Raw genomic sequence first — 26,488 nt, forward strand, 5'->3', positions numbered from 1 at the left:
TATAATATACAAATATAACTACATACTTACTAAACTAAAACATATTTTGCTAACGAGTATAAATAAAAAGAAAAACATTTAGAACAATCACTTTTCCGTCTGTAAAAGAAAACAACATAAGCTTAGCATTTTCTGATACTTACTTTGTAAAGTTTCAGTCCCAAAATCTCATAGATGCCGGCAGGATTCCATTAAAAGATTATTTTTCGTACACTGTCACACAAAGAAACAATGTCACACACGGCCTAAAAAAGAAAAGAAAAAAGAAAAGTATATCCAAATTACAATAATACACTATATAATCAGCGACATTGGGTAGAATTGCTGCAGCGCATATCTCGTGATTGGATATATTTTAATATATATTGTGGACGTTGAATCAGTTAAGCCGAAACTGAGGGTCATGGGAACGACCGCCTCACGTCATTTGTCCACCGAGGAGCTGCATCTCATCCAATCGGAGAGTGGATTCTCATTGCCAAGGATCGACTATCTGTATGGTCAGTATCAGTCGCTGGATCGCGATGATGAGAATCGTATCCTGCGTAGTGAGATGCTGCGCATGCCCCTTCTGGCCGGTCATCCGCTGGCCGAGCGAATTGTGGACGAATTGCTGAATCCATCGATGGGATTCCGTCATTTTGTACGCGGCCTGGCCCATTTCCGGCGCAGTGAGCCGCTGGAACGGAAGCTGGACTATATGGTGAGCCTGTACGATGAGGATGGCGATGGATTGTTGAGCATGGAGCAGTGCCAGGAGCTAATTGCCTGTCTGCCGGCCACACCACGAGAGGTCCGGGCAATGCGTTGGCGTCTCAAGCAGCTTCTCACCGAGAAGACACATCTAGATGGCCAGGACTTTGCCTATATAACCCGTGGCCTGGATCTCGACCAGTGCCTGTCGTTGCGATTCTGCTAAGGTGTAGTAGTGGTGGTGATGGTGGTGGTGCTGGTGTTGGTGGTGGGGCAAATGGGTGCAGGACAACTTTCCATCCGCCACTCCGCCAGGTCGCATATATACACACACACACACACACACACACACACACACACAATCGCTCCACGCTGCAATGGCAGTGAATTGCATATCCTTTCGCCGCTCGCATAACATCACGTGGCGAAAACTTTTCACATAAACGCAAAAGTTAAGTCATTCCTGAAAATTGTTTCTTGAATTTACTCGCGCACTTGCGCCGCGCCTGCAGGAGAGTGGAAAGTGGAAAGTGGATTGTTGAGGATGCCGAAAAACGGAAGAAAATGAGGATGAAGGAGCGTCGTCGAAGAGCTGGAGGCAGGGCTGGGAACATGAGCACTCCTCCTCAATGGCACTTGAGTTTCATCCTCATGCCAGCCATGACTTTTGTGTCCTTAACCCGGCGGCTTACACACACACACACACACTGCATATGTCCTGGCCCAACTTGTACACTGATCCCCAAAATGTTAAGTTGTGCCCAAATCTAATTGTGGAGACTTTTTATGTATTTAGACATTGGTTCAGTTTATCGAATTGTTTAATAATCTTTTCTTCTTTTTTTTTTAAATAAAGTATGTCAAGAGGATGAGTTGAAATGGAGGTCCTTTGAGATTTCTTAATTAAATTAAATAGAGGTATTTTATGCTTAAGAGTATTATTATTTCCTACTTCAGCCAAACGAAACCCTTGCACATATTAACCCTCTTTTTCCTTCAAATAATTCCCAATTTTGTTTGGTGTATGTTCTTTGGAACTAGACCATCTTGGGCATCCTGCCTGCCTCATCCTTCTCCTCCTTTTGTTTACCTTTCCACGGACAACTTCTGCTCAATCCGACAGATTGCTCATTTGCTCTGCTTGAGGTTACCTGTTACGGTGCGGCACGTATGTAGTGGAAAGGTGTATGGTGTGAGGGGTGTGTGTGTGGTGTGTGTCCATCCCTACTGGTCTCATTTAAGCATTCGGTGGGTCATTCATCATATTGAGTAATTGGCCAGGACCTAGGACTTTCAGTTCGGGGCTCGATTATACACATGGCTAATTCGATCGATTGGTTGCTGACCCTGTCTCGGGCTTGGGTTTTCTCTTCAGCTTCCTTTTTGGTGTCCTTTTTGGCACATCATAAGTCGTGCCGGCTCGTGCTTCAATTTCTGAGCATTGTGTTGGATTCATGATAATCTTCATCTGATTCTGGTATCTAGATTACAGAGATTGTGGCCACACACCTGTCATCAGTAATCGATACTTGTATCTTACTTAATTGGTTAACATGGATATATACCTTTGTAGGTTCTATAACAAAGAATATAGAAATGGATTAAGAAGTGATTTCTATACTTCACTAACTATTAGAATTAGTGGAAAAGAATGCCAGGAATTAACTTTAAGCTATAGTCTTGGGGTATCCTTGATTACTTTCATATTTATTTGCTTATCAATATCTCTGAAACTCTTCAAACTGATTGTATAACAACCTCTTGAAGCTACTTTTATGTTTAATATTTTGTGTTAATTTAAATTTAATTTAACTTTATATAACTTGGTGTTTCCTAGCACCGACTTAACCCTATTTTCATTGTAATAATCGGCTTCCAGTTTATCATCCGCGACCTTTTCACACTTGCCACGCAGAGTTTCCCATTACGAAATTAGCCCGGATCAAGGACTCTCCTGTGTGGACAAATCGCATTGTAAGTGAGATTTCGGCTGGGATTTCGCGGGTGACAGAGGGAGAGAGAGGGAGACCAGAGGGTGGTGTCCTCCATCCCCTCCCCCCGGGGCAGATGAGGACTTAGTTGTGGGTGGACTCCATGCCAGACTATTCCCATCCTCCGTTGTCCGTTTCACTTTGCTGGTTTTTGCGACTGATTGCATTTTTATCCCTTTTATACACAAAATCCATGAAATATGCACACTAACTCATGCGTATTTTATAATAATAAAAGCGCACGGTAAAGTGGCAAGGCAGGGGAAAAGCTGGATGTGCTAGCTGAGGGGAATCCCCCATCGCGAAACTGGCTGTCAGTTGTTGCCACCTCGTTTTCCACCCCCATTCTCCTACGCTTCCATACCCGCTAGAATGCAAAGACAAAAGGATGCAGGCGACCGGAGCCGGGACAGACAGCTGGCATCCACATCCACATCCACATCCATGGGGAAGAAGCCTGACAGTTGGGACTTCCCAGACTTCCCAATGCTGCAGTGCGCCACCGCTCCTTTGCCGTAAATCTCTTCACACGTGCCCAGGTGGGCAACTTGTTAACGCTGCTCTCTGGCTGCTGGGCTTCATCCACCTGACATATGGCAAATCGGTTCTCCCAACCACCAACACCCATTGCCACCATCGAGGATGTGGCGTGTGTAACAAGGTTAGCTTAGCGGCTTACTCGGTCAAGGCATCGTCCTGTCCCACAGTGGGTTATAAAGGATATCATTCAATTGAATATAATATTAAAAATAATATATTCTAAAGCTTATTTTTATTAGATTTTAGTTAGGCAATCTTAATAATTCAAGGCTTCTAGGTTATATTGCAAATAAATATTGCAATTTTAGAGAAATACTTAATTTTCCCCCCTAAGAATAATCTATAATCTTAAATTTTCCTCTACAAAAATCCATTACTTTCTTTATACTAAAAATATCTGTTAATTTCAAACATGTAAGATGGGTAAACTTTCATTATTATGTTGTTAAGGTTTTAATAATGGAAAAATTATAAAGAAAATAGTGATCGTGATAGTGATTGCCTTTCGACCTCAAAACTATGACGTGGCCAATGGAATACATCCATTACAATTATATCATATACATATATAGATAATATAAGCGAGGTCAGACCTAGCTCCAGAATTAGATGTGCTGGCAAGCTATTTATTTTCGCATTAATTTACTTAATTTTAATTAAAATTGATACATCAGTTTGTATTAAGGATAGATACGAATGTATACTCCAAGTTAATATCCAAAATGATTAAAAATTACTCCAAAATATAGATTTTTTATCCAACTTTTGCTACATTATTAAACCTTTGCAGGGTATTATAATTTCAGTTTTTAAGCTTGCAAAGCAGTGAAGAAGTCGTTTCCGGTCATATAAAGTATATATATATTCTTGATCAGCATCAAAAACCAAGTCGATCTATCCATCCCCGTCTGTCTGTCCGTCTGTCAGTCTTTATGCAAACTAGCCTCTCAGTTTTTAATGAATCTTTGTAGTAAGTCTTCTATACACTTTCCCTCTCAACGGATCCAACAACTATATCCTATAGCTGCAATTGGCACGATCAATAAATGTAACGAAAAATGCAAAACTGTGATTGCAAAACTATTAATTCCATATGTATCGATGAATGTAATTAAAGTAGGCATTACTTTGTTGATTCTTTAACATAAATATATATAAATTAATAAGAAATGATTCAATTTTTAAAAATTAATAATTAATTTATTAATAATAAATTTATATTAATTTTAATGTTCGAATTGCAATTTGCAATGGTATATACATTTTGGCTGGCGGAAGTTAGTTTCGGTTCATTTAATATTATAACATTCTAATAGCTGTGATTAGCTTACTCCCGCCTATGCCTCTGTAAGCCTCTGCCCCTCGCTCTCTTTCTTACTCACAATAACATTTGGAATGCCTGCCTCCCACTGTTACAGCGCTGTAGAGATGGCTCTTACGCTCTTTCCCTCTCGCTCTCTTTCCTGTTAGCTTGCCTCGGGAAGTATAAATAGAGGCACTTCGATCGCCGCGAGCTCAGTCAGTCCTAGGGGTACCTAGTGTTTACATCGGTAGTGAAAGTGATTGTGATAACTCTTCAACAGCAAAAAGATGACGTGGCCAATGGAATGCATTCGGATCGGCAAGAAGAAGAACACTTCAATGAATGCACAAGGAATATAACTACACGGAAAGGAATAAAGAAATGACGAAAGATGACGTGGCCTCTACTGGGGTAAGTCTTTACTATGACAATTATATTATATTATATTATTTTATATTATATTATATTATTATATTATTTTTTATTTATTTATTACCTTATTACCATGGATCTTATTTTTTAATTTTGATTGAAAGTGATACAGCAATTTGTATTGAAAATATTTTAAAAATGTATACTCAAAGTTAACAGCCGTACTTAATTAAAAATTATTCATGAATATTGATTTTTTATCCAACTTTTGCTACATTATAATATCTTTGTTGGGTACTATAATTTTAGTTCAGAAGCTTGCAACGCAGTGAAGGAGTCATTTTCGGTCATATAAAGAATATATGTTCTTGATCCCTCCGTCTGTCCGTTTCTCCGCAAACCATCCTCTCAGTCTGGAAGCTATTTAAATGAATCTTTGAACTAAGTCTTTTATATACTCTCTCCCTCAACGGGTCTGATCCAACAACTATATTCTATAGGTGCTAAACAGCCGATCGTTAAATGTAGAGGAAATGCAAAGCTATGAGTGTAAATCTATAAATTTAATATGTACGGATGGCTGAATGTAATAAAAGTAGGTATTACTTTGTTGTTTTTGTAACATAAATATATATAATATACATATATTCTATAAATTATTAATGATCTAAGTGAAATTTGCAATAATATATTAACAGCGGCTGGCGGAAGTTAGTTTCGGTTCATTTACTTTATAACATTGCAATAGCATCGAATAGCTTAGCATCTTCTCGCTCTGTATGCCTCTGTAAGCCTCTGCCTCTCGCTCTCTTTCTTACTCACAATAACATTTGGAATGACTGCCTCCCACTGTTACAGCGATGGCGCTTACGCTCTACTTCTCTGTTCTCTCTTTCTCTGTTAGCTTGCCTCGGGAAGTATAAATAGAGGCACTTCGATCGCCGCGAGCTCAGTCAGTCCTAGGGGTACCTAGTGTTTACATCGGTAGTGAAAGTGATCGTGATAACTCTTGAACAGGCAAAAAGATGACGTGGCCAATGGAATGCATTCAGATCGGCAAGAAGAAGAACACTTCAATGAATGCACAAGGAATATAACTATTTAACTACACGGAAAGGAATAAAGAAATGACGAATGATGACGTGGCCTCTACTGGGGTAAGTCTTTACTATGACAATTATATTATATTATTTTATATTATATTATTTTATATTATTTTATATTATTTTATATTATATTATATTATTATATTATATTCCCTTATTACCATGGATCTTATTATTTAATTTTGATTGAAAGTGATACAGCAATTTGTATTAAAAATATTTTAAAATGTATACTCAAAGTTAACACTCGTACTTAATTAAAATTAATTCATGAATGTTGATTTTTTATCCAACTTTTGCTACATTATAATATCGATGTAGAGTACTATATTTTAAGTTCTGAGGCTTAAAACACTATGCAGAAATCATTTCCGACCCTATAAATCACATATATTTCTGATCAGCTTCAACAGCTGAGTCGATCTAGCTTTATCTTGTAGGAAAATATATCTTTAATTTTTTTTTCTAAATTTAATAAATGTATATCGTTAAAATTGTCAAAAATTAAAAAAAAAATCGATTTTTTTTTTTTTAATTTTAAAACTTAGTATGCAGATTTGTTAAACCTCTAAAAACTAGCACAAAAAAGCTATACGCATTGAAATTTAATCATTTTCAGCTTAGTTATGATCATTTTTCACTGTAAGGATATCCAAATTTTGGGTTCCTTAAAATTGCCGCCTTTCTTATTTGTTTACTTGTAAATTCAAGTTTTGTGACCCACTGTGCAGGTAAATTTTTAAGGCGCTGTTGGCACCGTCTTAACTTAAGATGCTCTGGTGAATGGAGAAGCAAGTGCAGCCTAAGCCACTGAGTGAGAGGATCAGGGTGAACCTGGGAGCCTCAAGCTGAAGATGGAAGGATAGGGAAGCATATAGGATACAGAAGAATAAATTTGTGTAACAATAGCCAAGGACTTGCTCTCGTTTAATCTTTTTATATTGTAGGAAATTTTAAAAAAGGTTTTATAATTTGTTAAAAATTGTGGAACTTTACCATATTGTTGCTTTTGATATCACTTTTTTGAAACCCCCTTGGAACCCCCGGCAACGAGAATGCATCTCTGATTGCCTTGCTGATCAATCGCGGCATTGCCAATCAGCGATTGAGCCGACGCTTGTCGGCCAACTGGGCCGCGGGCGTAATTCAATCGAATGGCAGAGGCACAGAAAGAACCGGGACCAGGAACAGAATCAGGACCAGGACCAGAGACAGACAGAGCCCGTCCCTTTGCTTCTCAAATAATTTCGCTTACAATTTGCCATATTTTGTGTCACGCTTTGTCTTCGTTGCAATTTTTATGCATCGCGGTTGGATTGGGTGACAGAGGGGAAGGAAGGAAGGAATGCATTGGTGAAAAGGATACGAAAGGGATACACACAGGGCCTGGGCAGGCGTGTGAAAAGGGTTGTGAAAATGGGATCCTGGGAAAGCTGCATGTGCAAGCAGCAGCTTTTTTCGTGCCCCTTGCCCGCTCCCTAGCCAGTGCCTTATCCTTTTTATGCTCCTGCAGCTGCTTAAACGTGTTTCAAATACGCAATTTCCACCCACTCGATGAGAGCTGGCTGGAATTTTGGTATCCGAATTTGCATTGGCGGGGGGAATCCTGGCAAGACGCACTCCTCAGAGATAGAGTAGGGGAGTGGGGCCAAGAGGCGCATCTGTAGCTGCTCGGAATACGAATGTAACATTTTTCGCGCTTCATTTTATTAGACATCATATAAACATGTTATAACGCTGTCGTTTCATTCCACACACACCTCTCCACACACACACCTTTAGCTAGGAATAGTTTTGGGAACTAGTATTTGTGGTTAAAGTAATGTTGGAACATACAGTTCGTTTTCATATGGCAGATATTTCTACTAACATATACTAGAGATACTTCAAGGAATCAATAACATTTGAGTTTGAACATAAGTTTTATTCGAGAGGGAAAGAGAAAATTATCAACAAATCATGTGTGCCAACGCACATCAAGATCGATTCTTTGTACATTTTTTTAGAATATTTTAAAGAATGTCTTGAAGGAAATAGAAGTAGAGTAGAAGAATGAGTAAATAAAGCCAAGTTTAAGAATACTTAAAATACTTTTTGTATTCGTATTCGTTAAAAATAAGTTACAGAGGGTCGAAGGCCATCACAGGCAGTGCTTTGTAATTTATTATTAAGTTTAACACTGTATGCTAAGCTTAATTTGTTGACTAAATAAATAAATTACAGAGAAGTTAATTGGCTTGATGATGCTCTTCCGAGATTGTCACAACAAATCATGTGGGTTGATCACTTCCTTGCACTTTCTTTCTGAAACTCCTATGAAAGTCTCTTGTGAAAATAAATCTAATGCCATATATTGATTAAGTTAGTGCTCTTGAATAGTACAATTTAAGTAATAAATTCCATATTTTTTCTATATTATTATTATAGTAATTATAGCTTTAGAGATAGCTTCCCTCCTGGGTTCATCCTTTTGGGGCCTCAAGCATATTTATTATCATGTCGAAGTGTTATCCTTTGCCTCAGCCATTGGATTGAGGAGATGCAAGGAGTCAGGAGGCAAGAGGCAGGAGGCAGGATGAAGCACTTGGGACAGGAGACCGGTTGCCTGTGTGCACTGTGTTGTTACTCTTCATGTTAACATGTGTTCAAATCGTTAAGGCGAGAACTTTGTGCAAAATTATTTGCTACAAAACACTCGACTCGTGTTTGCGCCTGCCTTCAACTCCATTCCCCAATGCTCGTGCTATCCTTGTCTGTGCCTGTTATGGGGACGTAGTACCATCTCTATCGCACACTGGGGCGCCAAACACAACACAAACAACAGCTCATTGAGTTTTGGAAAAGTTGTTAACATGAACATTTGATGTCACAACACTGCCTGCCTCTATCTCTCTCTCTCACTCTCTCCGAGTGTGTGTGTGTATGTGTGTGGATATGGGCGCATCCTTGAACAGGCGTAACATAAGAACGGCCAGAGGACCACGACCGGAGTCCTTTCCAACCGTAGTCCGATCCAAAGCGTATCCTTTTTTGCGCCAAAAGCTCCGAAAATGCACAAAACCGTTACCAAAACTTGGCTCTCCACTCCACATAACGTCCCCTCCCTAAAATCCTCCCGCTTGGACGACTCCTGGCCAGGACAACACCAACACTCACACCAACACCAACAACTAACAAACACAGTGGCAAAAAGAGTAGCAACTGAAATGACAACAACGACAGGGAAAACAAAAAACTTTTACACTTAGCAGACTAAATTGTCTACAAATTTAGTTAATTTATGTTATTTATTTAGTTAGTTATCGCTTTTGCCAGGCTGTCAGAAGAGGGGGAGGGTGGGGGTGGAAAGCTTTGGAAAGCGAAGAAAATTGGGTGGGCGAACACGGCCAATATTGTGTGTGTGTTTTGTCTTTTGTTGCGGAAGTGATGAAGGCCCCTGAACCGTAATGATCTTGTAATTGAGCCTAATTGCAAAGGTTTCCTAGTGATAGTTATAGATTTTATGTTTATTTTAATAGTTATTTGTATTATTATTTTAATAATATATTTAAAACATGATGGGAAAATAACCATCGAAACCAGGCTACTTTTTAAGGCTCTTAATGCATTTATATTTGAATTTAATTATATAAAACCAATATTCGTGAGGCCCTTAACAGCTCAACTATTAATTTATGTTTTAAAACAACATAATTATCCATATTTTCCTGCTCTTAAGCTGTTTTAATTCCACATCTACTTAATACGACTTCATTAACATCATCGGATAAACACAATTATTTGCTGAAAGTGTGGGCTTTTCAGCTAATTCCTGCCGCTTTTCATTAATTTATTATTTTCAACTGAGGCGCTTAATCGAACCTGTCTTACAACCACTCCTTGACCGACCCACCGAAAGTCCTTGTGGTCGCGGGAAAAAGCCGAAGGAAATGGCGCACAACGGCTCAACGACAAAAGGAGCCAAAAAGGACGAAAGGCGGGACCAGAAAGCGTTAAATCAAGAAGCACGCGATGATGGAATGTACAACGCGAAGGGGGGCAGTTACCGAGGGGCGACAGGGGAGGACTGGACTGACAGGACTGCCAGGACTATGCCGGGGTCATAAATGGAATGTGTGAAGCGCTTATGGCGCTGAGACCAATTGTCTCGATTGAGACGCGCACACACAATGCAGTCAAGCAAAATATACTCAAACAGTGAGAGAAAAATGTATGATGATTGTGGGGATATATGAGCTAAAAGTTTTAAAATGAATTGTAGATATGTATTTAGAAAATTTAATGGAATTTATTTGAAGTATGAGCTCATTTTTCATACTAAAACCGAGTAGATCTAGGCAGGTATTCTCATATAAAATGAGATTAGACTTTTCTTCTCATTCGTTTTCCAAAGATTAAGGCTTTAAAAAAACCTTAGTGATATATTTATTATATTATAACTTATAGTATACCCCCCATTTCATGCTGTGTATTCTCCCAACATACACGCACACAATGGCAGCAAAAGGCAAACAGAAGTCGCGTATTACACAGGACAACGAGAATATACATATGTGTGAGTGAACGGGCAACGTCAACAGCGTTTGATGCGTTGTTATTGCTGCTTCACTGAAGGTTGCTCACGTTGTTGTTGTTGGTGTTACTGCTGCTGCTGCTGTTGGACGGTTTATTGGTCTGGCTGAAAGCCTGAAAGGAAGAGGCCAACAACGCTAGACAGCCCCTAAGGGGGCGAGGCCAGGGCCGGGCTGGGCTGTGGCAGAATTGCCAGACAGACAGAAAGGCTGAAGGACATGCAGACAGACAGACAGACAAGCGAACTGCCGACAAGCCAAAATGATTGCAGACAAATATTGGCAGAGAAATCCGCGTTTATTGTACACTTCACACACACACAGACACACACGCAGACACACATACATTCGCACACAGGAGGCGGGAGTAAAATGCGCAACTTTAATGCAAACAACAAGGATACGAATAAAATCAAGGATTGGGATGGTAAATAGGCTATGAAGATACCCTTTAAAATAATTTATTAAGTATCTTCTAAGGAAATTTCCACCAGGTTTCATTTTTAATAGTAAAAATAATTATTTCATATTCTATTATAAGCAAAAGATATAAATTAGCTTTAGTTTTAAATACAAAATACTATATCTTCGGGATGATATTTATAACTTATAAAACTTTTCCTATATTTCCTTGAAGTTTATGTTCATTTTAGACCCTAACAAGCTTAGTTTATTTAAAATTCGTTGAAAAAAATACCTTCAAATAGATTAATAAAAAAAAGAAACTATAAATTATTTCTTAGTCAACAGTGCGTATGAGTGATATTGTTCATTCGCAGTGTGATTACTCATACGCAGTGTTATCCCTCAGAAACAGTTTTAAAATCTAAATTATTTTTAGAATCAGAAGAATTTCCTTTTTTATAATATGCAAAATATAGAATTTTGCAAAGTTTATAAATAAAAATACCATATATATTTTATTCTATATATATCCCTATAAAATATGTACATTTCGATCCCTAACAAGTTCACTTTACTTAAAATTCCTCAAAAAATTATCTACAAATTAAATGAAAACAAATCGTAGTGTTCTCTATATTTGTTCTGAGGCAACAGTGCGTATGAGTGATATTGCTTATACGCAGTGTGATTACTCATACGCAGTGTTATCCCTCATTTCCAGTTTTAAACTCAAAATAATTTGTAGAATACTAATTTCATATTTTTAATATGCAAAATATATAATTTTACATCGTTTTGAAGTAAATACTATATTTATTTTGTATTATATTTATATTTCCCTTTAATACGTATACATTTAGATCCTGAAAAAATTTAGTTCACTTAAAATTCTGTTAAATAAATACCTATAAATTAAATGTAAACAAAACAGAATATTTTACGAATAATTCTGAGGCAACAGTGCGTATGAGTGATAGTGCTCATACGCAGTGTTATCCCTCAAATGTAGTATTAAACTCAAAATTAATTAAAAACAGTATTTTTCGTTTAAATAATATACAAAAAGTATGCTTAAAAATAAAAACACTATATTTCTTTTTATTCAATCTCAATTTCCATGTAACAAATATATTTTAACAAGTACAGTTCCCTTAAAATTCTTTAAAAAAATCACCTACAATTTGAATAGACACAAATCCAAATATTCTCCATATTATTTTTATGGCAACAGTGCGTATGATTGATATTGTTCATACGCAGTGTTATCCCCAATTTCCATTATTAAACTCAAAATTATTTAAAAATTAATATTTTTCTACTAAATAATATACAAAAAGTGAACTCATACTTACTATATTAGTTTGTATTCTATCTAAATTTTGAAGTTATATATTTAAGTAAATTAAAAGGTATATTTTACAAAGTTCACTAGTCTTAAAACTCTTAACAAAAAACACCAACAATTTGGATGAAAACAAATCCAAATATTCTCCATATTATTTCTATGGCAACAGTGCGTATGATTGATATCGTTCATACGCAGTGTTATCCTCCTCCATACTCAGTATTAAACTCCAAAAATATCTTCTCTATGGCAAGGCATTATCTTGTTTTCTCCTATAAGCAACTTTCAGGAAATTGAGAACATTTTCAAAGATTTCAAATTTACATTTGGATGTGAGAATTTTATAGAAATGGCTGCTTATGCCACACCTTTACCGGGCCAGGTGAGAGAGGGGAGAATGGAAAGCATTACGCTTCTAAACACCTGGACTGGCATGGCATAGAAGACTTGAGGAGCAAACACTGTGGGGAAAAGTGGAAAGAGCATGCAAAAGCTGGGGGTTAAAAGGAGGCCAACAGAGAGTGGCAGGCAAAAATCATCGGAAGCCCAAACCAACCGCAAAAATCAAAAATTTCATAGCAAACAGAGAGATGTGCGCGGTGTTGGCAAGGACGAAGGATGGCAGGATGGGAGGCAGGAGGCAGGTGGCAGACAGACAGAGGGACAGTGACCGACACAGTTATGCCTCGATTGTCTGTGTGTGTGTGTGTGGAGAGACTTTTATTTATGTATGTATTTATGCATATTTTGTGCAGAAATGCCGGGCAACATTTTCGCACATTTTCGTACCGAGATTCGAGATTCGATGATTGCTTTTCAGCCACTCGTCCTGGCTCACGTTAATACCGCCGCTGACCTTTGGCCACCGATGACCGCTGGAGTGCGCGAAATCACTTGGGGATTTTTGCAGTCAACGGAAACTCTGTCCATTCCGTCCACTTCCAACTTACCAACAAAGGTAATGACAGTACTGCTCATATATCGAAATAATCGAACAGGCAACTATTGAGTTTAAATGTCAAAATTGCTTTAAAGGAATCGGTTTGGGAGTTTGTCAGATTTGTAAGGTTATTTTTTAATTATTTCAAATATATTCTACTTGTAACTATCTTAAAACAGATCTAAAGGGGGTATACAAATGTATCTATTGTAATGTATATATTGTATATATTGTATATATTGTATATATTGTATATATTGTATATATTGTATATATTGTATATATTGTATATATTGTATATATTGTATATATTGTATATATTATATATATTGTATATATTGTATATATTGTATATATTGAAGATATATTTTTATTTTTTAAGCAATATTTTGATTTTAATTTTCCACGCTTTACCAAAGAAACATAACACATAAAATTCAATTACATCTTAAGTTGTAAATACCTCCACTTTGTTGTTTTGATTGTTTATGTTTAAAGATTTACTTTTATTATATTTTACCAAGAGCAATCTTTAATTAAAATCCTGAAAATCAAACAAATGTAACAACATTATGTATTATTTTATAATTTAGAAGCTGGACCTTTCACACTTTTCTATTAAAAGTTCTTAATTTTTAGGACTTTAGAGTAGTTCTTTATCAATTTTAATATTCTTGAGTTTCTAAAATAACCATTCTTTGATTTTTCTTGGTATCCTTAAAGACCATGATCTAATTCTGCTTGGGCCTAGACCAAAATCCAGAGACTTGCTATATAGTTTTGGTTCCTTGCCTTTGCCTTTGCCTTTGCCGGCGATGAAACTAGCTATTCCACATTCAGCGCGTGCTGCACTTTAATTAAATTTCTTAATTATGTTGGATTAATACAAACAGAGGGCGCCGGCAAGGGCACACACACACACACACACACACACACTTGGTCCTATTCTCCTTTTGAGTTTAATCAACATACGCAGAGCACGGGACTCTGAGCCCGGCCCGAGTAATTGAGAAAACTCAGCGCAAGTGTCGGTCTCGACAGCAGGCTTCGTTTATGCGGTAAAATATCCTGAAGACAGGATCTTGGGAAGGTGGTTTGGGTTATCCTGAGATTATTCTTTACTATGTAGTAAGAGTGATTATCTTTTATAGGGAAAGTCTTCTTACTCTAACTTCATATACCCTTCGTTTGGTCTCCGCATAAACATTCCATAGCCCGACCAAGTCTGCAAATGAGCTGGTTAGCGGGCTGCCTGCCCCATTGCCACTACTACATACTTCTTTTCCCGGTCCCTAGTCCTACCCCAACTTCTTCAATCCTCTCCAGCTTCGACTGCTCGAGTGCATGCACAGTTAGTTACTTTGGCATTTACCTTTGCCATCCCCAATGCCGTCGCCTTCGCCTTTGTGCCCATCTCATCTGTTGCCATTGGAATCTTCCTGGTCCTGGTTCTGGTCCTGGTCCTGGACCTGGGGTCCTGCTTCCAGCTGCCAGGTGGGTGACACGAGAGACAGGGGGCACGGAGGAGCCAAGGATTAGTTGCAGCACGTGACTGAAATTCCAAGCAGGTGCAGGAAGGAGGGGAGTGCGATGGAAAGCAAGTGCTTACTAAAAATTAAAACACATGTAAAGAAATAATTAAGATATTATGCCACGTACCACCCTTTGCCCGGCCGCTATGTTCGGAATACCGCCATGTCTTCCGACACGATGGTGCTTCCTTTTGGAGATGCACTGGGGGAAATGGAGTGACTAGAAAGATTTCTAAATAATATTTATAATACATGTTAATATATTGTATTATATTATTATATTATCACAAGCAAGGAAACAGGAAGGAAACAGGGAAACAGAAGTACATGTACATATATATTCTTGCACTTTCCAATTGAGATATATAATCGAATCGGCAATCGATTATACTCTTAGCTTAAAATATTCGCATTCTTTGAATCGATATTTATCGATATTTTTATATGACAATTTGTTTGATAAACCATAGTTAAAAAACTCACAGCTCAGTTAAAATAACTGATTTCTAAAGTTAGTTATTGATTATTTCACATACCTTACAAAAACTTTAAGACATTGCGGAATATCCTTGCTGTCTTGCTGGTTTCTCCCAGTGTAGACTGTATCCTTTTGGCGGACAGCGGGTGTTCGGTGCAGCAGCGCGTAAACCAAGCACGATAAGGGCAAACTGTCACTCTGAATAGGCCACTAAATGCAGCAAGGATGAGGCAGGGGTTCCTAGCACCCGCAGAAGGACGAAGTGGGCAAGGACACGCCACAGCTGGTGGATGCAGGTGGGCAACTTCTTGGGTCAACAAGATGCCCGTCTACACGTTAAAGAAATGAAAATGAACTTGAGTTATTCGATTTTAGAGAAAAGTGTAGGATTCTTTGTTGTATTTAGGATTTTAGAGGGTATATTAAAAGATAGTGTATATAATAAATTACCTTTATTTGTCAGATAGCTCTCTCTCTCTCCTGACAGCGTGTCGCTCTTTTTTCGCTCTCTTCCTCCACTATTCTGACGTTTCCTTTCGCATGTTTCCGTTTCCCGCTTTAAAAGCGAATATTCTACAAAATTTGTCAAACAATTTTTGTATATTTCCAATATTATAAATTATTTGATAGTTATTCTGCTATTTCTTCCATTTGTTATTGATATTATGTAGTCAATCCTCGCCTTCTTTCGGCACGTGGCCGACATCTTGTGATTTGTTTTCTTAGATTTTGTGCCTCATTACAGGCACCTGCCTAGCTTCCAGGTATCCATCCAAGTATCCTAGTATGCCAGTGTCCCACTGCACCCATGTATCATTAAAATGGGTTTTTTGTTTCACTCCTGGAGGCGGAGACCGAAGGCCTCCTGGAGCTGCTTGTATAGTAGTGGGTTCCTCTTTTGGCTTCACCGTCGGCACTTCTTACACTCTCCTCCATTCGACTGTTATAATTTCTGCTTGTTTTATTTACGGTACTTACGCGCACTTGTATTCAGGATCTGGAGCAGGAATCCTGGAGCTATTGGGGCAGGGAGCCAGGATGCAAAGGGGATCCGGTAGATAAGGTTCGTGCTCAAAACGGTTTTTACATGCCATCGACTGTGGGGGGAAGGGGCAAAAAAGGAACACTGGCACACTCGCACACTCGCACATGCAGCTGAAAGCGAACACACACACTCGAGTGTTGGCAGGCGGAACAACGTTGGAACAATTAAATTTAATTGCATTCCCAATTTGTATAATTATGCCTTGGTCTAAATAAATTTTTCATTTACTTCATAACGAAGAAGACACACACACACACAGAAAAGGCGAAGACACCGCCAACCAGATGGATGGGATGGGAATGGTTGGAGCCAAAGATGGACTCAGCTGCTGATGCAGCACATCCCACCATCCACCAGCCCACGTCCCACTTTTGTGGTGCCCGGCGGGCTTTTCGGTTGTCTCTCCGGTTCCGTTCTGTGAATCCCCCGGTGGCCAGGGTCCACTGGCAATTGGCTTTTTGCTTGACAAAATGCCTTGCCTGGTTTTGCAGGATTCACAGGGCAGTGCTTAAGCAAGCACTGAAAGAAAATGTTAAGAAGTTTCTGAGTTTAACTATAATTTTCGTGTTAACTGTAAGAATCTCTCAGTTCAATTATTATTCAAAACTAGACCAATTAGCTATCTTCTTCTGGTTTATAAAGCATTCTCTGATTATCAAGGAGTTGATTTCTTGACTATGTCTCATCCTTGGTCTATTAAGGCTTGCTATATCCTTGATCATCATAACTGTCAGCAGATGCATAATTTCAATTATCCTGCGAAAGCCTTCATCATCAAGTCCCCCCCCCCAACTAGAGAGGGGAATCACCAACATCATTGTATGGCGGGCCTAATCAAAATTGATGGCTAGATTGCATCGCATTGTCAGCCCCGCCATTGACAGCTGTCATCGTTGGCCAGAGATTTGCCAATTTTGACGATTAGCAGACAGGAGAAATTGAATCGAATTGAATTGAATCGGGAATCGTTACGGAATCTGTATGGAATCGAAGAGGAAACTAGAAAAAGCTGCATAATTAGTGCTCCATCTTCAGCTCTTACCTTCTCAAAACAATCACTGCCTTTCATCGGCAAATAGAAATTCCATACAGCGATTAATCCAATAAGTTTCTATTACTTTGATTAGGTGTTGATTATGTGTGTCGGTGGTGGGAGGGTGAACTGCCCGAGGGAACTTTTCAAGCTGCTCGCTAATAAAGTGATGAAAACACACTAAGGGTAAGGGTACATAAATGCCGCCGTTTGGCGAGCAGCAACAAAGGCCAAGTAGCTACGGCTGCTGCCAAAAAAAAGGAAGAAAAACTATGCGAAGGATGCCGGCTCAGAGGCGAGAAAGATTTTTGCAATTTATTTAAGTCACGTGCCATATTCCCAGCACCAGCAGGAGCAGGAGCAGGAGCAGCATCACCTCGAGCAGGTGGGCAGGGTGTGTGGGACTTGATTTGGAACTCAAAGTGACTTGCCCGCCACTGACTGACTAACTGACATAGCTAGAGATGGAGATGGAGATGGAGATGGAGACGGGATGGCGGGATGGAGCTGGGAACGAAGATGGTGGAGTATCCCAGACGAAGACGAAGACAGAGTCGGGACAAAGTTATGCCAGCCAGCAAATGTAACATAAATTATATGAAGCAAAGGCGAAGGAAGAAGCTGCCTCAGGCAGGACACAGGACGAGGACGAGGACTTCAACAAGAGGACGAGGTGGTGACGACGGACCAGGACCAAGACCAGGCTATCATATGCTTCCCAGTCCCCCGCCCCGCTCATCATGAGGCAACTTACTTCACTTAGTTGGCAGCGCTTAATTAGTGTGCGCGAATTTCGAGCACGTGAATTTTCATAAGCGTGTGATAGTAAAAGGACGAACTGCAAAGAGGGAACGGGCATCGAGGGGGAAAAGGGGGACAGCACTGAACGCAACTAATTGGATTGGAATGGAGCATCAGGAAACACTGAGCGGGCCAGGACATGCCGAGGTCCTAAGTCAATAGATTTCTACGCCTTGACAACAAAAGATTTATTTATTTTCGAACCTAACTTGACTTATTTCTAGGAAAAGTAAAGAATACTTTAAGTTGAGATAGCTTTTTAAGGTCCATAATATAACACGGATCTAGGATAATGCTTAGATAGGTTAATATTGTTTTTATAATTTCGTTTTTGACTGAATTTATTTCTTATATTTATAGTTTATCCTTTTTTTTTGAGGGTTACCAGTAAGGAATATATTTTAGATATTGATTTTAGTATTTCAAAGATCGAGAAACCTTACTTTTAATATATTTATAAATCCCCTTTTGATCTCTAAAGAACCAGCAATGAAGGAATTACTGATGCATTAAGCCACTCCCTTTTTTTATAATCAATAAAAGCCAATCGGTTCCATCGTCCTGGAGCTGGTCCTGGCCTCCACAAACCGCTTTCCTTTTCGTTTTCATTTGCGTGGCGTTCTCTCTCTCTGACTCTCAGTTTGAAACAGTTTGATTAAGTTTAATTGATGTAATTACACTCTCAAATTGGATTGGATTTGTGAATACAAAGCGTGGCGGCAAAGTGGGGGTCTCTGTGTGTGGGGCAGCAAGGACACAACGATGGTAGAGAGATGAAGCGAGTGCCCAATCGATCCCATTAACAACTTCAAAGTCTAGATCTCGTCATGGATTTTGCGGTAAGGCCCCGCTGCACACTACTACTCCTCGCTAACACTTCACACGCAACTTTCATCAATTTCGAAAATGAATTTGAAAGTGTTGCCATTGTTGCTGTTGTCGCCATATGCGCACCGAGGGGGCAACGAGGGGGCACCGAAGGGAATCAGCGCCGGGCAGGACCATTGGCCACGGCCAGGAGCCGGCTCAGCAGCAGCCCGAATGATGTGGCGCGCATATTTTGCATAATTTAAGCAATTTGTGCAACGCCAGCGGAAAGGGAAGCGGCATGGGCAGGGCATGGGAATGATGCAGATCAGGATGCGAATGAGGGGAGGAGGAGGAGTAGGTAGAGGAGCAAGGACTCCACTGTTCCTGGGTGGGAGGGGAATGACAATGACTGGGGCGACAGTGCTGCAAATGATGGACCCAACTGGCCTGCCCCCACATTATTACACCCAACAAAACAAAAACATGATTCCTTTCAAGGAATTCAGAATTTGTTGCATAGGTTATAAAATTAAAAACTTTAATTGGGTTGTTTTTTTTTAAAGGCTTATTTAAAAACCCTTACAAGCTATACTTTGCTAGGATTTTTTTTTAGTTTGAAAATTACTTGCCTGCGATTTAAAGTGTACACCTGATGCCGCCACACATGCAACCTGGCCAGAAGCCAACGCCACGGTCACTGGCCAAACAGCCGGCGGAGCTGAGCCAGCGTCCGAGTCCTGGGCCAGATAATGAAGCAGCAACATTTTAACCAGGCAAATGCGCAAACACATTGAGCCAGCTGGCCGGGTAGAGAGTGGGAGTGGGAGCAGGAGCAGGAGCAGGAGCAGGAGCAGGATGAGGAGTAGGAGTTGGAGTTGAGCGTGAGTGAGTTGGTGTTGATTGCCGCCTGCCAACTGACTGTCTGTCCTTGTGGCACCCCCTCTTCGTCCTGGCAGGCCGAGTGACTAACTGACTTGGTTCCTGCTACTGATTCATGAACTGGCAATGGGCCTGGGACCGAAAAACCTGAACCTGAACCTGTGCTGGAGCCGGACACACGCACACATGTCCTGGTGCTGGTGCTGGTGCTGGTGCTACTGCATCCTGGATCCAGGATCCTAGGTAGATGCTCATATTTCGTTTTCCCACAGTCTCGTTTCGGTCATGGCCAGGCTGTAGTGGATGTGGATGTGGCTGTGGAACCTGCCGGCTGGCTGCTGGGTTTTGTCCATTGCGTTGCCATGACAGTGGATTTTACAGAGACTTAAGTGCCGGGCATCCACTATGTATATGTATAGGTATATGTGTGTGTGTGTGAGTGTGTGTGAGTGTGTGATATATGCAGCTGACTCATTCTGCTGACGCTCCAAATTCAAACGCAAACACTGTTGCATACTTTTGCGCGCTGCAAACCAGCACAAGCCAAGCGTTTAAGAGAGACAGACAGATACAGAGAGAAAGAGAGAGAGAGAGAGAGAGAGCAAAAGAGAGAGACAGAGCAGGGGGAGACTGCAACGGACACATATTTTCTGATAAATTATTGCATTGTTGATTTATTTTTGGCTTTTCGCTGTCTGCGGCTTAAGATTAATTTCCTTGCGTTGTTGAATTCACACTTATGTGGCACCCACCTACCCACCCATGGCAGGACATCCCTCTTTCCTCTTCCCTCTTCCATCCCATCCATCCTTCTCCTCCTTGCTCATCCCTTTTGTGCTCTGTGTCTGTGTCCCCAAGTCGTTAAATGGCTTTTTAAAAAGCGCCAATAAAAATTAAATCAAATAAATATAATTTTTAATTAAAATGCCCTTTAATCTTTTTACAATTATTACCAGTATAATGAGCAACAACAACAACAACGATAGTGAATGCAAATAATGGTAACAAGAGCATCAGTTCCATGGTAGCGTAAGGTAAGGGCCAAACAAAAGATTGAATCCCATCAATTGGATGGAAATTGTTATTAAGTGCCGATAAACGAAGGCTCTCACAGAGTTCAGAGCAGGGAATTTTTTAATTTTTGTTAAGGATATGCATATGTTTAAGGTGTAAACTTTACAAATAAGTAGGTTTAAGATCTAGAGATTGAGTTTAAGGGGTACCCTAAGGAAGTATATACCAAATTATACTCTTACACTTGCTCCTAAATTTATGTTTATGATATTTATATGTTTATGGTAAACAATTTTAATAAAACCAAGCTTAAAGATCTTGACTTTAGTTGTAGCTTAAAGAATTATTTAGCTTAATATATTCTTTAACCTTAAAGTCCTTATTTAGCCAGTGTGTAGCAGTTGTTTAACTATTCTAGGCAGCCAAAGGACATTCGTTAATGTGACTTATCGATTGCATAATGTTATAATGCACCCTTAGCCCCCTCTTTAACCAGTTACCGCGAACTTTTCTATTGTTTTTCCCAGTAAGCAGTATACTTTTAATATCCTATACTTGTAGCAGACCAGAGGTTACCCTATGTTCTTAATTAAATAACTAGTAAAGCTGAGTAACCTATACTGATATCCTAAGTTCTTTCTTGAATATTTACTGAGAAACCTCAGCTAGACATTAAAGGGTATTTCAGGGTCCATACAATACTTTTGTATGGCTCTTACACATTCCACATATATATATATATTGATATATATATATATATTGTTTGCTGTGTTGGCCACGAGTTGGCCGGAGTCAATCCCGGTCAGTCTCGTTGCCAAGTCTAATCTGTGGACCCTGTGTGTGTGTGTGGGGCACAAAAGTCGCCGGCTAAGCCGCTCCTGAGTGGCCTTTGATTGGCCTTCTCCTCCTCTGCTCCACCGCCATATGCGTGTGCGGTTGCCTCAAGGCGCCGCCAGAATGGGAATGGGTTTGGGTTTGGGGTTATGGGAGATGAATATGTTTAGGGACAGTAACCCCCCACCACACACATATTAAACCCATGGAACGTAAATATTTAACGAATACTTTATTCCGCTGGCGGAGCAACAAGGAAATCTCCTCTTTTTATGGCCTGTCTCTGCTTCACTTCCTCTCTTTACTTTTTTTGCGCCCTTTTTGAGTGGAAAAGTTAGTCGGGAGGAGTTTTGGAGTCGGAAATCGGGATCACATGCAACATGTGTGTGTCCTGCAGCGAGGTCGCGGCAGTTCATTTCGCAGGCTGAAGCTTTAATAACTAAACCCAGACTTGGCAGCAGTTCCACTCGCCAGTTGTAGCTATCGTTGGATAAAATGATGACCCCGGCAAAGTCTCAACCAAAAGGGATGCCAAGAATGGGCAGTAGGCCTCCTGCTCCTCCTCCTGCTCCTATTCCTCCTCCTCTATCCTTTACCCATGAGACAAAAATATCGCTTAATTGTTGCCAAAATGTAGTCCAACCCCTCCACCGGCTATGCGTGATATATGGCCATGTTCCCAGGAGACTGAAGCTGAGAGTATCTGCTCTTGCAAATTGCAGCGTTAATTGCATACAAAGAACAAGAAAAGTGCCCAAGAAATTGTAACAAAAGGCCCTTTTTCCCCACCCATTTTCCTGGTTTCATTTCCATTTCCATTTCCCAGGAATGGGAGACGGGAGACTGGAGATGTGAGACTGTAGGCTTTGGAGGGTGCCTCACATAGTTGACAATTGACACATTTGCAATTCAACACTCGAGCTGAGCGGAGCTCGAGCGTTGCGCAATCAGCGGCCTCGCGTTTCACGTTGCCAGTTTCCTCAAAGTCCCCCTCCATTTTCCGAGTTTCCCCCCTCAGTATCCTCCCTTTTCCCGCCCCCAAACGTTTAGGCATTTGCATTTTGATGCCTCTGTGGAAAGAGAGAGAGAGAGAGAGAGAGATTGAGAGAGAGAGGGAGGGAGAGTTGGGGGGACATAAATATTTGCAGTGTTTGATGTGGCAGCTCCGGGTTTGACTTCGAATTGGTGGCTCCACGGGCATGGGCATGGGTCTTCGCTGCACTGCGAAAAATAGAGGCAGTAATTTTATATTAAAATATTATAAGATGTCCATAAAAAGTGCAAATAAATTAAATAAGAAACGTCAAAGTAACAGAGAGCTACCGGAAATGGTTACAGTCTTGAGGAATAAGTTATTTGACAGCTTTGCTTTGTTTGCCTATCGATAGGTCCTGGAAGGACTGCTCATTTTTTCACAGTTTTCGCTACAATATGTACTTATTATTTGTAATAATTATTTATTTATTTAGATATTAACATAGCCATATACAAATTGTCTTCTTCAGACCAGTTCAAGTCTTTGTTACAGCAAACTTTTACCCTTGATCCTTAGAGTATTCTATTCCTTTGTTTTGTTTAGATTTAAGAACGTCTTTATAGCTTTGCTTTGTTTGCCTATCGATAGGTCCTGTCTTTTATACAGATTATGTATTAATTTTTCTGTAATATTTATTTATTTATTTTGATGTTAATATAGTCATATTCAGATTGTCTTCTTCAAGCCAGTTTATTTCTCTTATGCAGCAAGCCCTTGATCCTTGACCCCTTGATTTTTGGAATATTCTTTTCTTTTATTTGTTATATTTAAAAACGTCTTTACAACATTGCTTTGTTTGCCTATCGATATATCCTGGAAGGACTGCTCCTTTTTTTGACAGCTTTGGCTACAAATGTATACTAATTATTTATAATATTTATTTATTTTTTATAGGATTATTATACCTACATATAGATTGTCTTCATTAACCCATTTTAATTCGCTTTTACAGCAAACTTATTCCCTTGATCCATAGTTTATTCTAATCCTTTTTTGTTCAATTTAAGGACATCTTTTTATCGGCTAAGCCATGTCCTTTTTCTAGATCTAAGGATATATAATGGCCAAAGTATAAAATATAGGATATATTCTCTGGCTCACAAGTATAAATATTTTTAATACCATGTTTGTTTTTATGTTGTTTATTTGTTATAAAAAAGTAAATAGTATAACCTTTATCAATATCCTATTGCTTACCATAATTATAATTATTTAGATTAATATAATTAAAAGACAATTTAAAATTAAATTGTTTTAAGAAGGAAATCCGCCAATATTTTATAAAGTTATAATGAATTAACTTCATGAATTAATTCCTTGGTAACATTACCAATTACTTTCCATTTTCCTAAGTGAAACGATGCTGCCTTCTCGGATTCATTAAGTCGAGCGGTGGTGTGGGAGTGTGGTGCATATATATATGTGTGTGTGTGGTGTGTGTGTGTGCATCTTGCGATTCCTGGAGGCGCACTTGCCTTAATTATTGCCTGGCATTCCAGTTCAAGAAGAGAGAGCAGGGGGTGAGGCTACCCGCAGAGGGAGCTACCGGGTGCACTGGGGGAAATGGGAAATGGGAAACGGAGTGTCAACAGTTTATGAAGTGGACGCGGGACTTTGGAACATGGGACTCCTCCTGCAACTGCGACTGCGACTCCGATTTCCCAACGCTTTCTCTCTCGCTTTTCCGGCACATTGGGGGCATAATCAAACGGTAATTGGTGCGGGCAACGATTTTGCAAATTGAAAGAAAGCACAGAGGCGCCCGGCCAAAGGGGGGTGGACGAGGAGTAGAGCCAGAGAGCAGACGGCAGAGACAATTTTCTATAAAAACTAAATTTGAAATTGTGTTGACTTAACGTTTGCGCATAAAGCGGCAACCAAAATGGCAAATGCACTCACACGACCAGATGGACATGCTAAAGGACATGCCAAGGGACATGCAAGAGGACGGAGATATGAGAAGGGAAAACGGGCACGAGAACGAGAACGAGTACGTTAGCGGGAGAAGCTTGGTCTTCTGGCATAGCACTTTGTGCAATGTCTCGCCTCATAGTCGTCATGTTGGTGGAAATTTATTTTCATTGCTGCCACAAGGCAATGGCAATATCAACAGACCGATGGAGATGGTAGTGATGGTAGCCCTGGTTCCTGGGTCCCTCGTGGTGGCACTGCATAGTTCTGCATCCGCATTTGCAAAGTCGCCTGCTGACCTTTGCAACGCATCCTGCCTGGCCTGCCCCCTTTGGGAAATCGAACTAGGAACTATGGGCACTATAGGATGAACTCTCGAAGATTTGCTGGCTAACTTCTCAAACTATAACTTTTATGTGCCAAAGTTCCTTTATGGCAAAGGGCAGCGACTGGAATCCAAAAAGAAAAGGTATATTCAATTTGGACAATCGCATTTTTAAGGACACTTTCTAAGCTCAATTTAAAGGTTAGTCAATTTTTAGTCTGGTTAGGTGCAAAGTCTGAATCCGAATCGAAATAGTTATTCCCTTTTTCATAAACTTTTAGATATGAAATAACATAGTTAACAGTTAATTAGAACAAGAACTTTTTTAAAGGTCGGTCGGTTTAAGTCTGGTTAGAAGCTGTCTTAATCTGAATCAAAATAGTTATTCCCTTTTTATGATCTCTTAGATATGAAATAACATAGCTTAAAATTAATTAGTACAAGAACTTTTTTAAAGGTCAGTCAATTTTAGTCTGTTTAAAAGCTAAGTCTTAATCCTAATCAAAGTTGCTATACCCCTTTTCATAAACTTTTAGATATGAAATAACTTAGTTAACGTTTTAATTAGTACTTCATAATATTCTTTTAAACAAATCTTGTACAAAATATTATATCACTTAAAGAAATCTGTGGCATTTACATTCCTTTAACATTAATTAACCATGACTTGGAGTTTGCAAAAAAAAAGTCTGGAATCCGCCTTTGTCGCTGTCTAGAATCCCTTAAAGTTGTTTCGTCCTTTGCTGTCTCTTTGAATATGTTGCACGATTTGTTTGTGAGCACATTTTTTTTGTTCTGCGTCTGTGTGTGTGTATGTGTGTGTGCGGCGGGGGTTTTTCTTGAGTTTTTTTTTTTTTTGCTTGGCGGTCCAGCAAGCTGGGCCAATGCCCTCCATCATTTTGGGCAGCAATGAAAGTTGCAGCTTAGCGGACAGCAGCAGCAATACACTGTAATAACAAACGCTTGGCTAAATTTAAATTTTGTGCTAATTTGGTTAAGGAACTGGGGTAGAGAAGAGGCACATACTAAGAGAAATTTAAAGATTTTGTTTAATATATATATTTATATATATTACACCCTATTTTATTCTTGTGTAGCAGCAGCAGCAGCAGCAATACACTGCAATGTTTGTTATTACTTGCTTAGTAAAGAAAATGTTATTTAATTTTGTTTAAAAACTGGAGCAGAGAATAAGCACATATCAAGATAATTTTTAAGATTATTTTTATTTCTTATTTTCTATATTTAACCTTATTTTCTTGCTGTGTTGAAGGCAGCAGCAGCAGCGGCGACGCGACGCGATGCGTTCAAGTGAAAATTCCGCAGCTGCTGCCCGCACTTCATGTCCGAGTATTCCGCTGTGTGTAGGGTGTAGGGTGTTAAAGGGGTGTGCGAGTGTGCGGGTGTTAAGCTTTCGCTCGACGCTTTGTTTTACTGCTTAGCTTTGGTCAAGTCCAGTCTGGGGATGCTGCTCCAGCTCCTGGGAAGAAGGATTCTGGTGATGCCACTGGCTCAGCTGGTTGT

At 39.6% G+C, this 26,488-nt stretch overlaps 1 protein-coding gene and 1 long non-coding RNA gene across 2 annotated transcripts in view; both read left to right on the forward strand.

Moving 5' to 3' along the window:
* Positions 1 to 403: 403 nt before the first annotated feature.
* On the forward strand, positions 404 to 919 carry LOC110179102 (calcineurin B homologous protein 1-like). Its single transcript, XM_020946490.2, has one exon. It carries the CDS (start codon positions 404 to 406, stop codon positions 917 to 919), a length of 516 nt encoding a protein of 171 aa, XP_020802149.1.
* A 4,884-nt stretch (positions 920 to 5,803) lies between these two features.
* LOC147642727 (uncharacterized) overlaps positions 5,804 to 26,488 on the forward strand; it is a 32,079-nt gene continuing 11,394 nt past the window's right edge. The window contains exon 1 of the long non-coding RNA XR_015273083.1: positions 5,804 to 6,056. This is a non-coding gene — a long non-coding RNA (uncharacterized LOC147642727). The remainder of the gene's footprint in view (positions 6,057 to 26,488) is intronic.

The sequence above is a fragment of the Drosophila serrata genome, unplaced genomic scaffold, assembly GCF_035046125.1.
Source record: "Drosophila serrata isolate PLE 108 unplaced genomic scaffold, ASM3504612v1 contig_362, whole genome shotgun sequence".
Taxonomy (NCBI): domain Eukaryota; kingdom Metazoa; phylum Arthropoda; class Insecta; order Diptera; family Drosophilidae; genus Drosophila; species Drosophila serrata.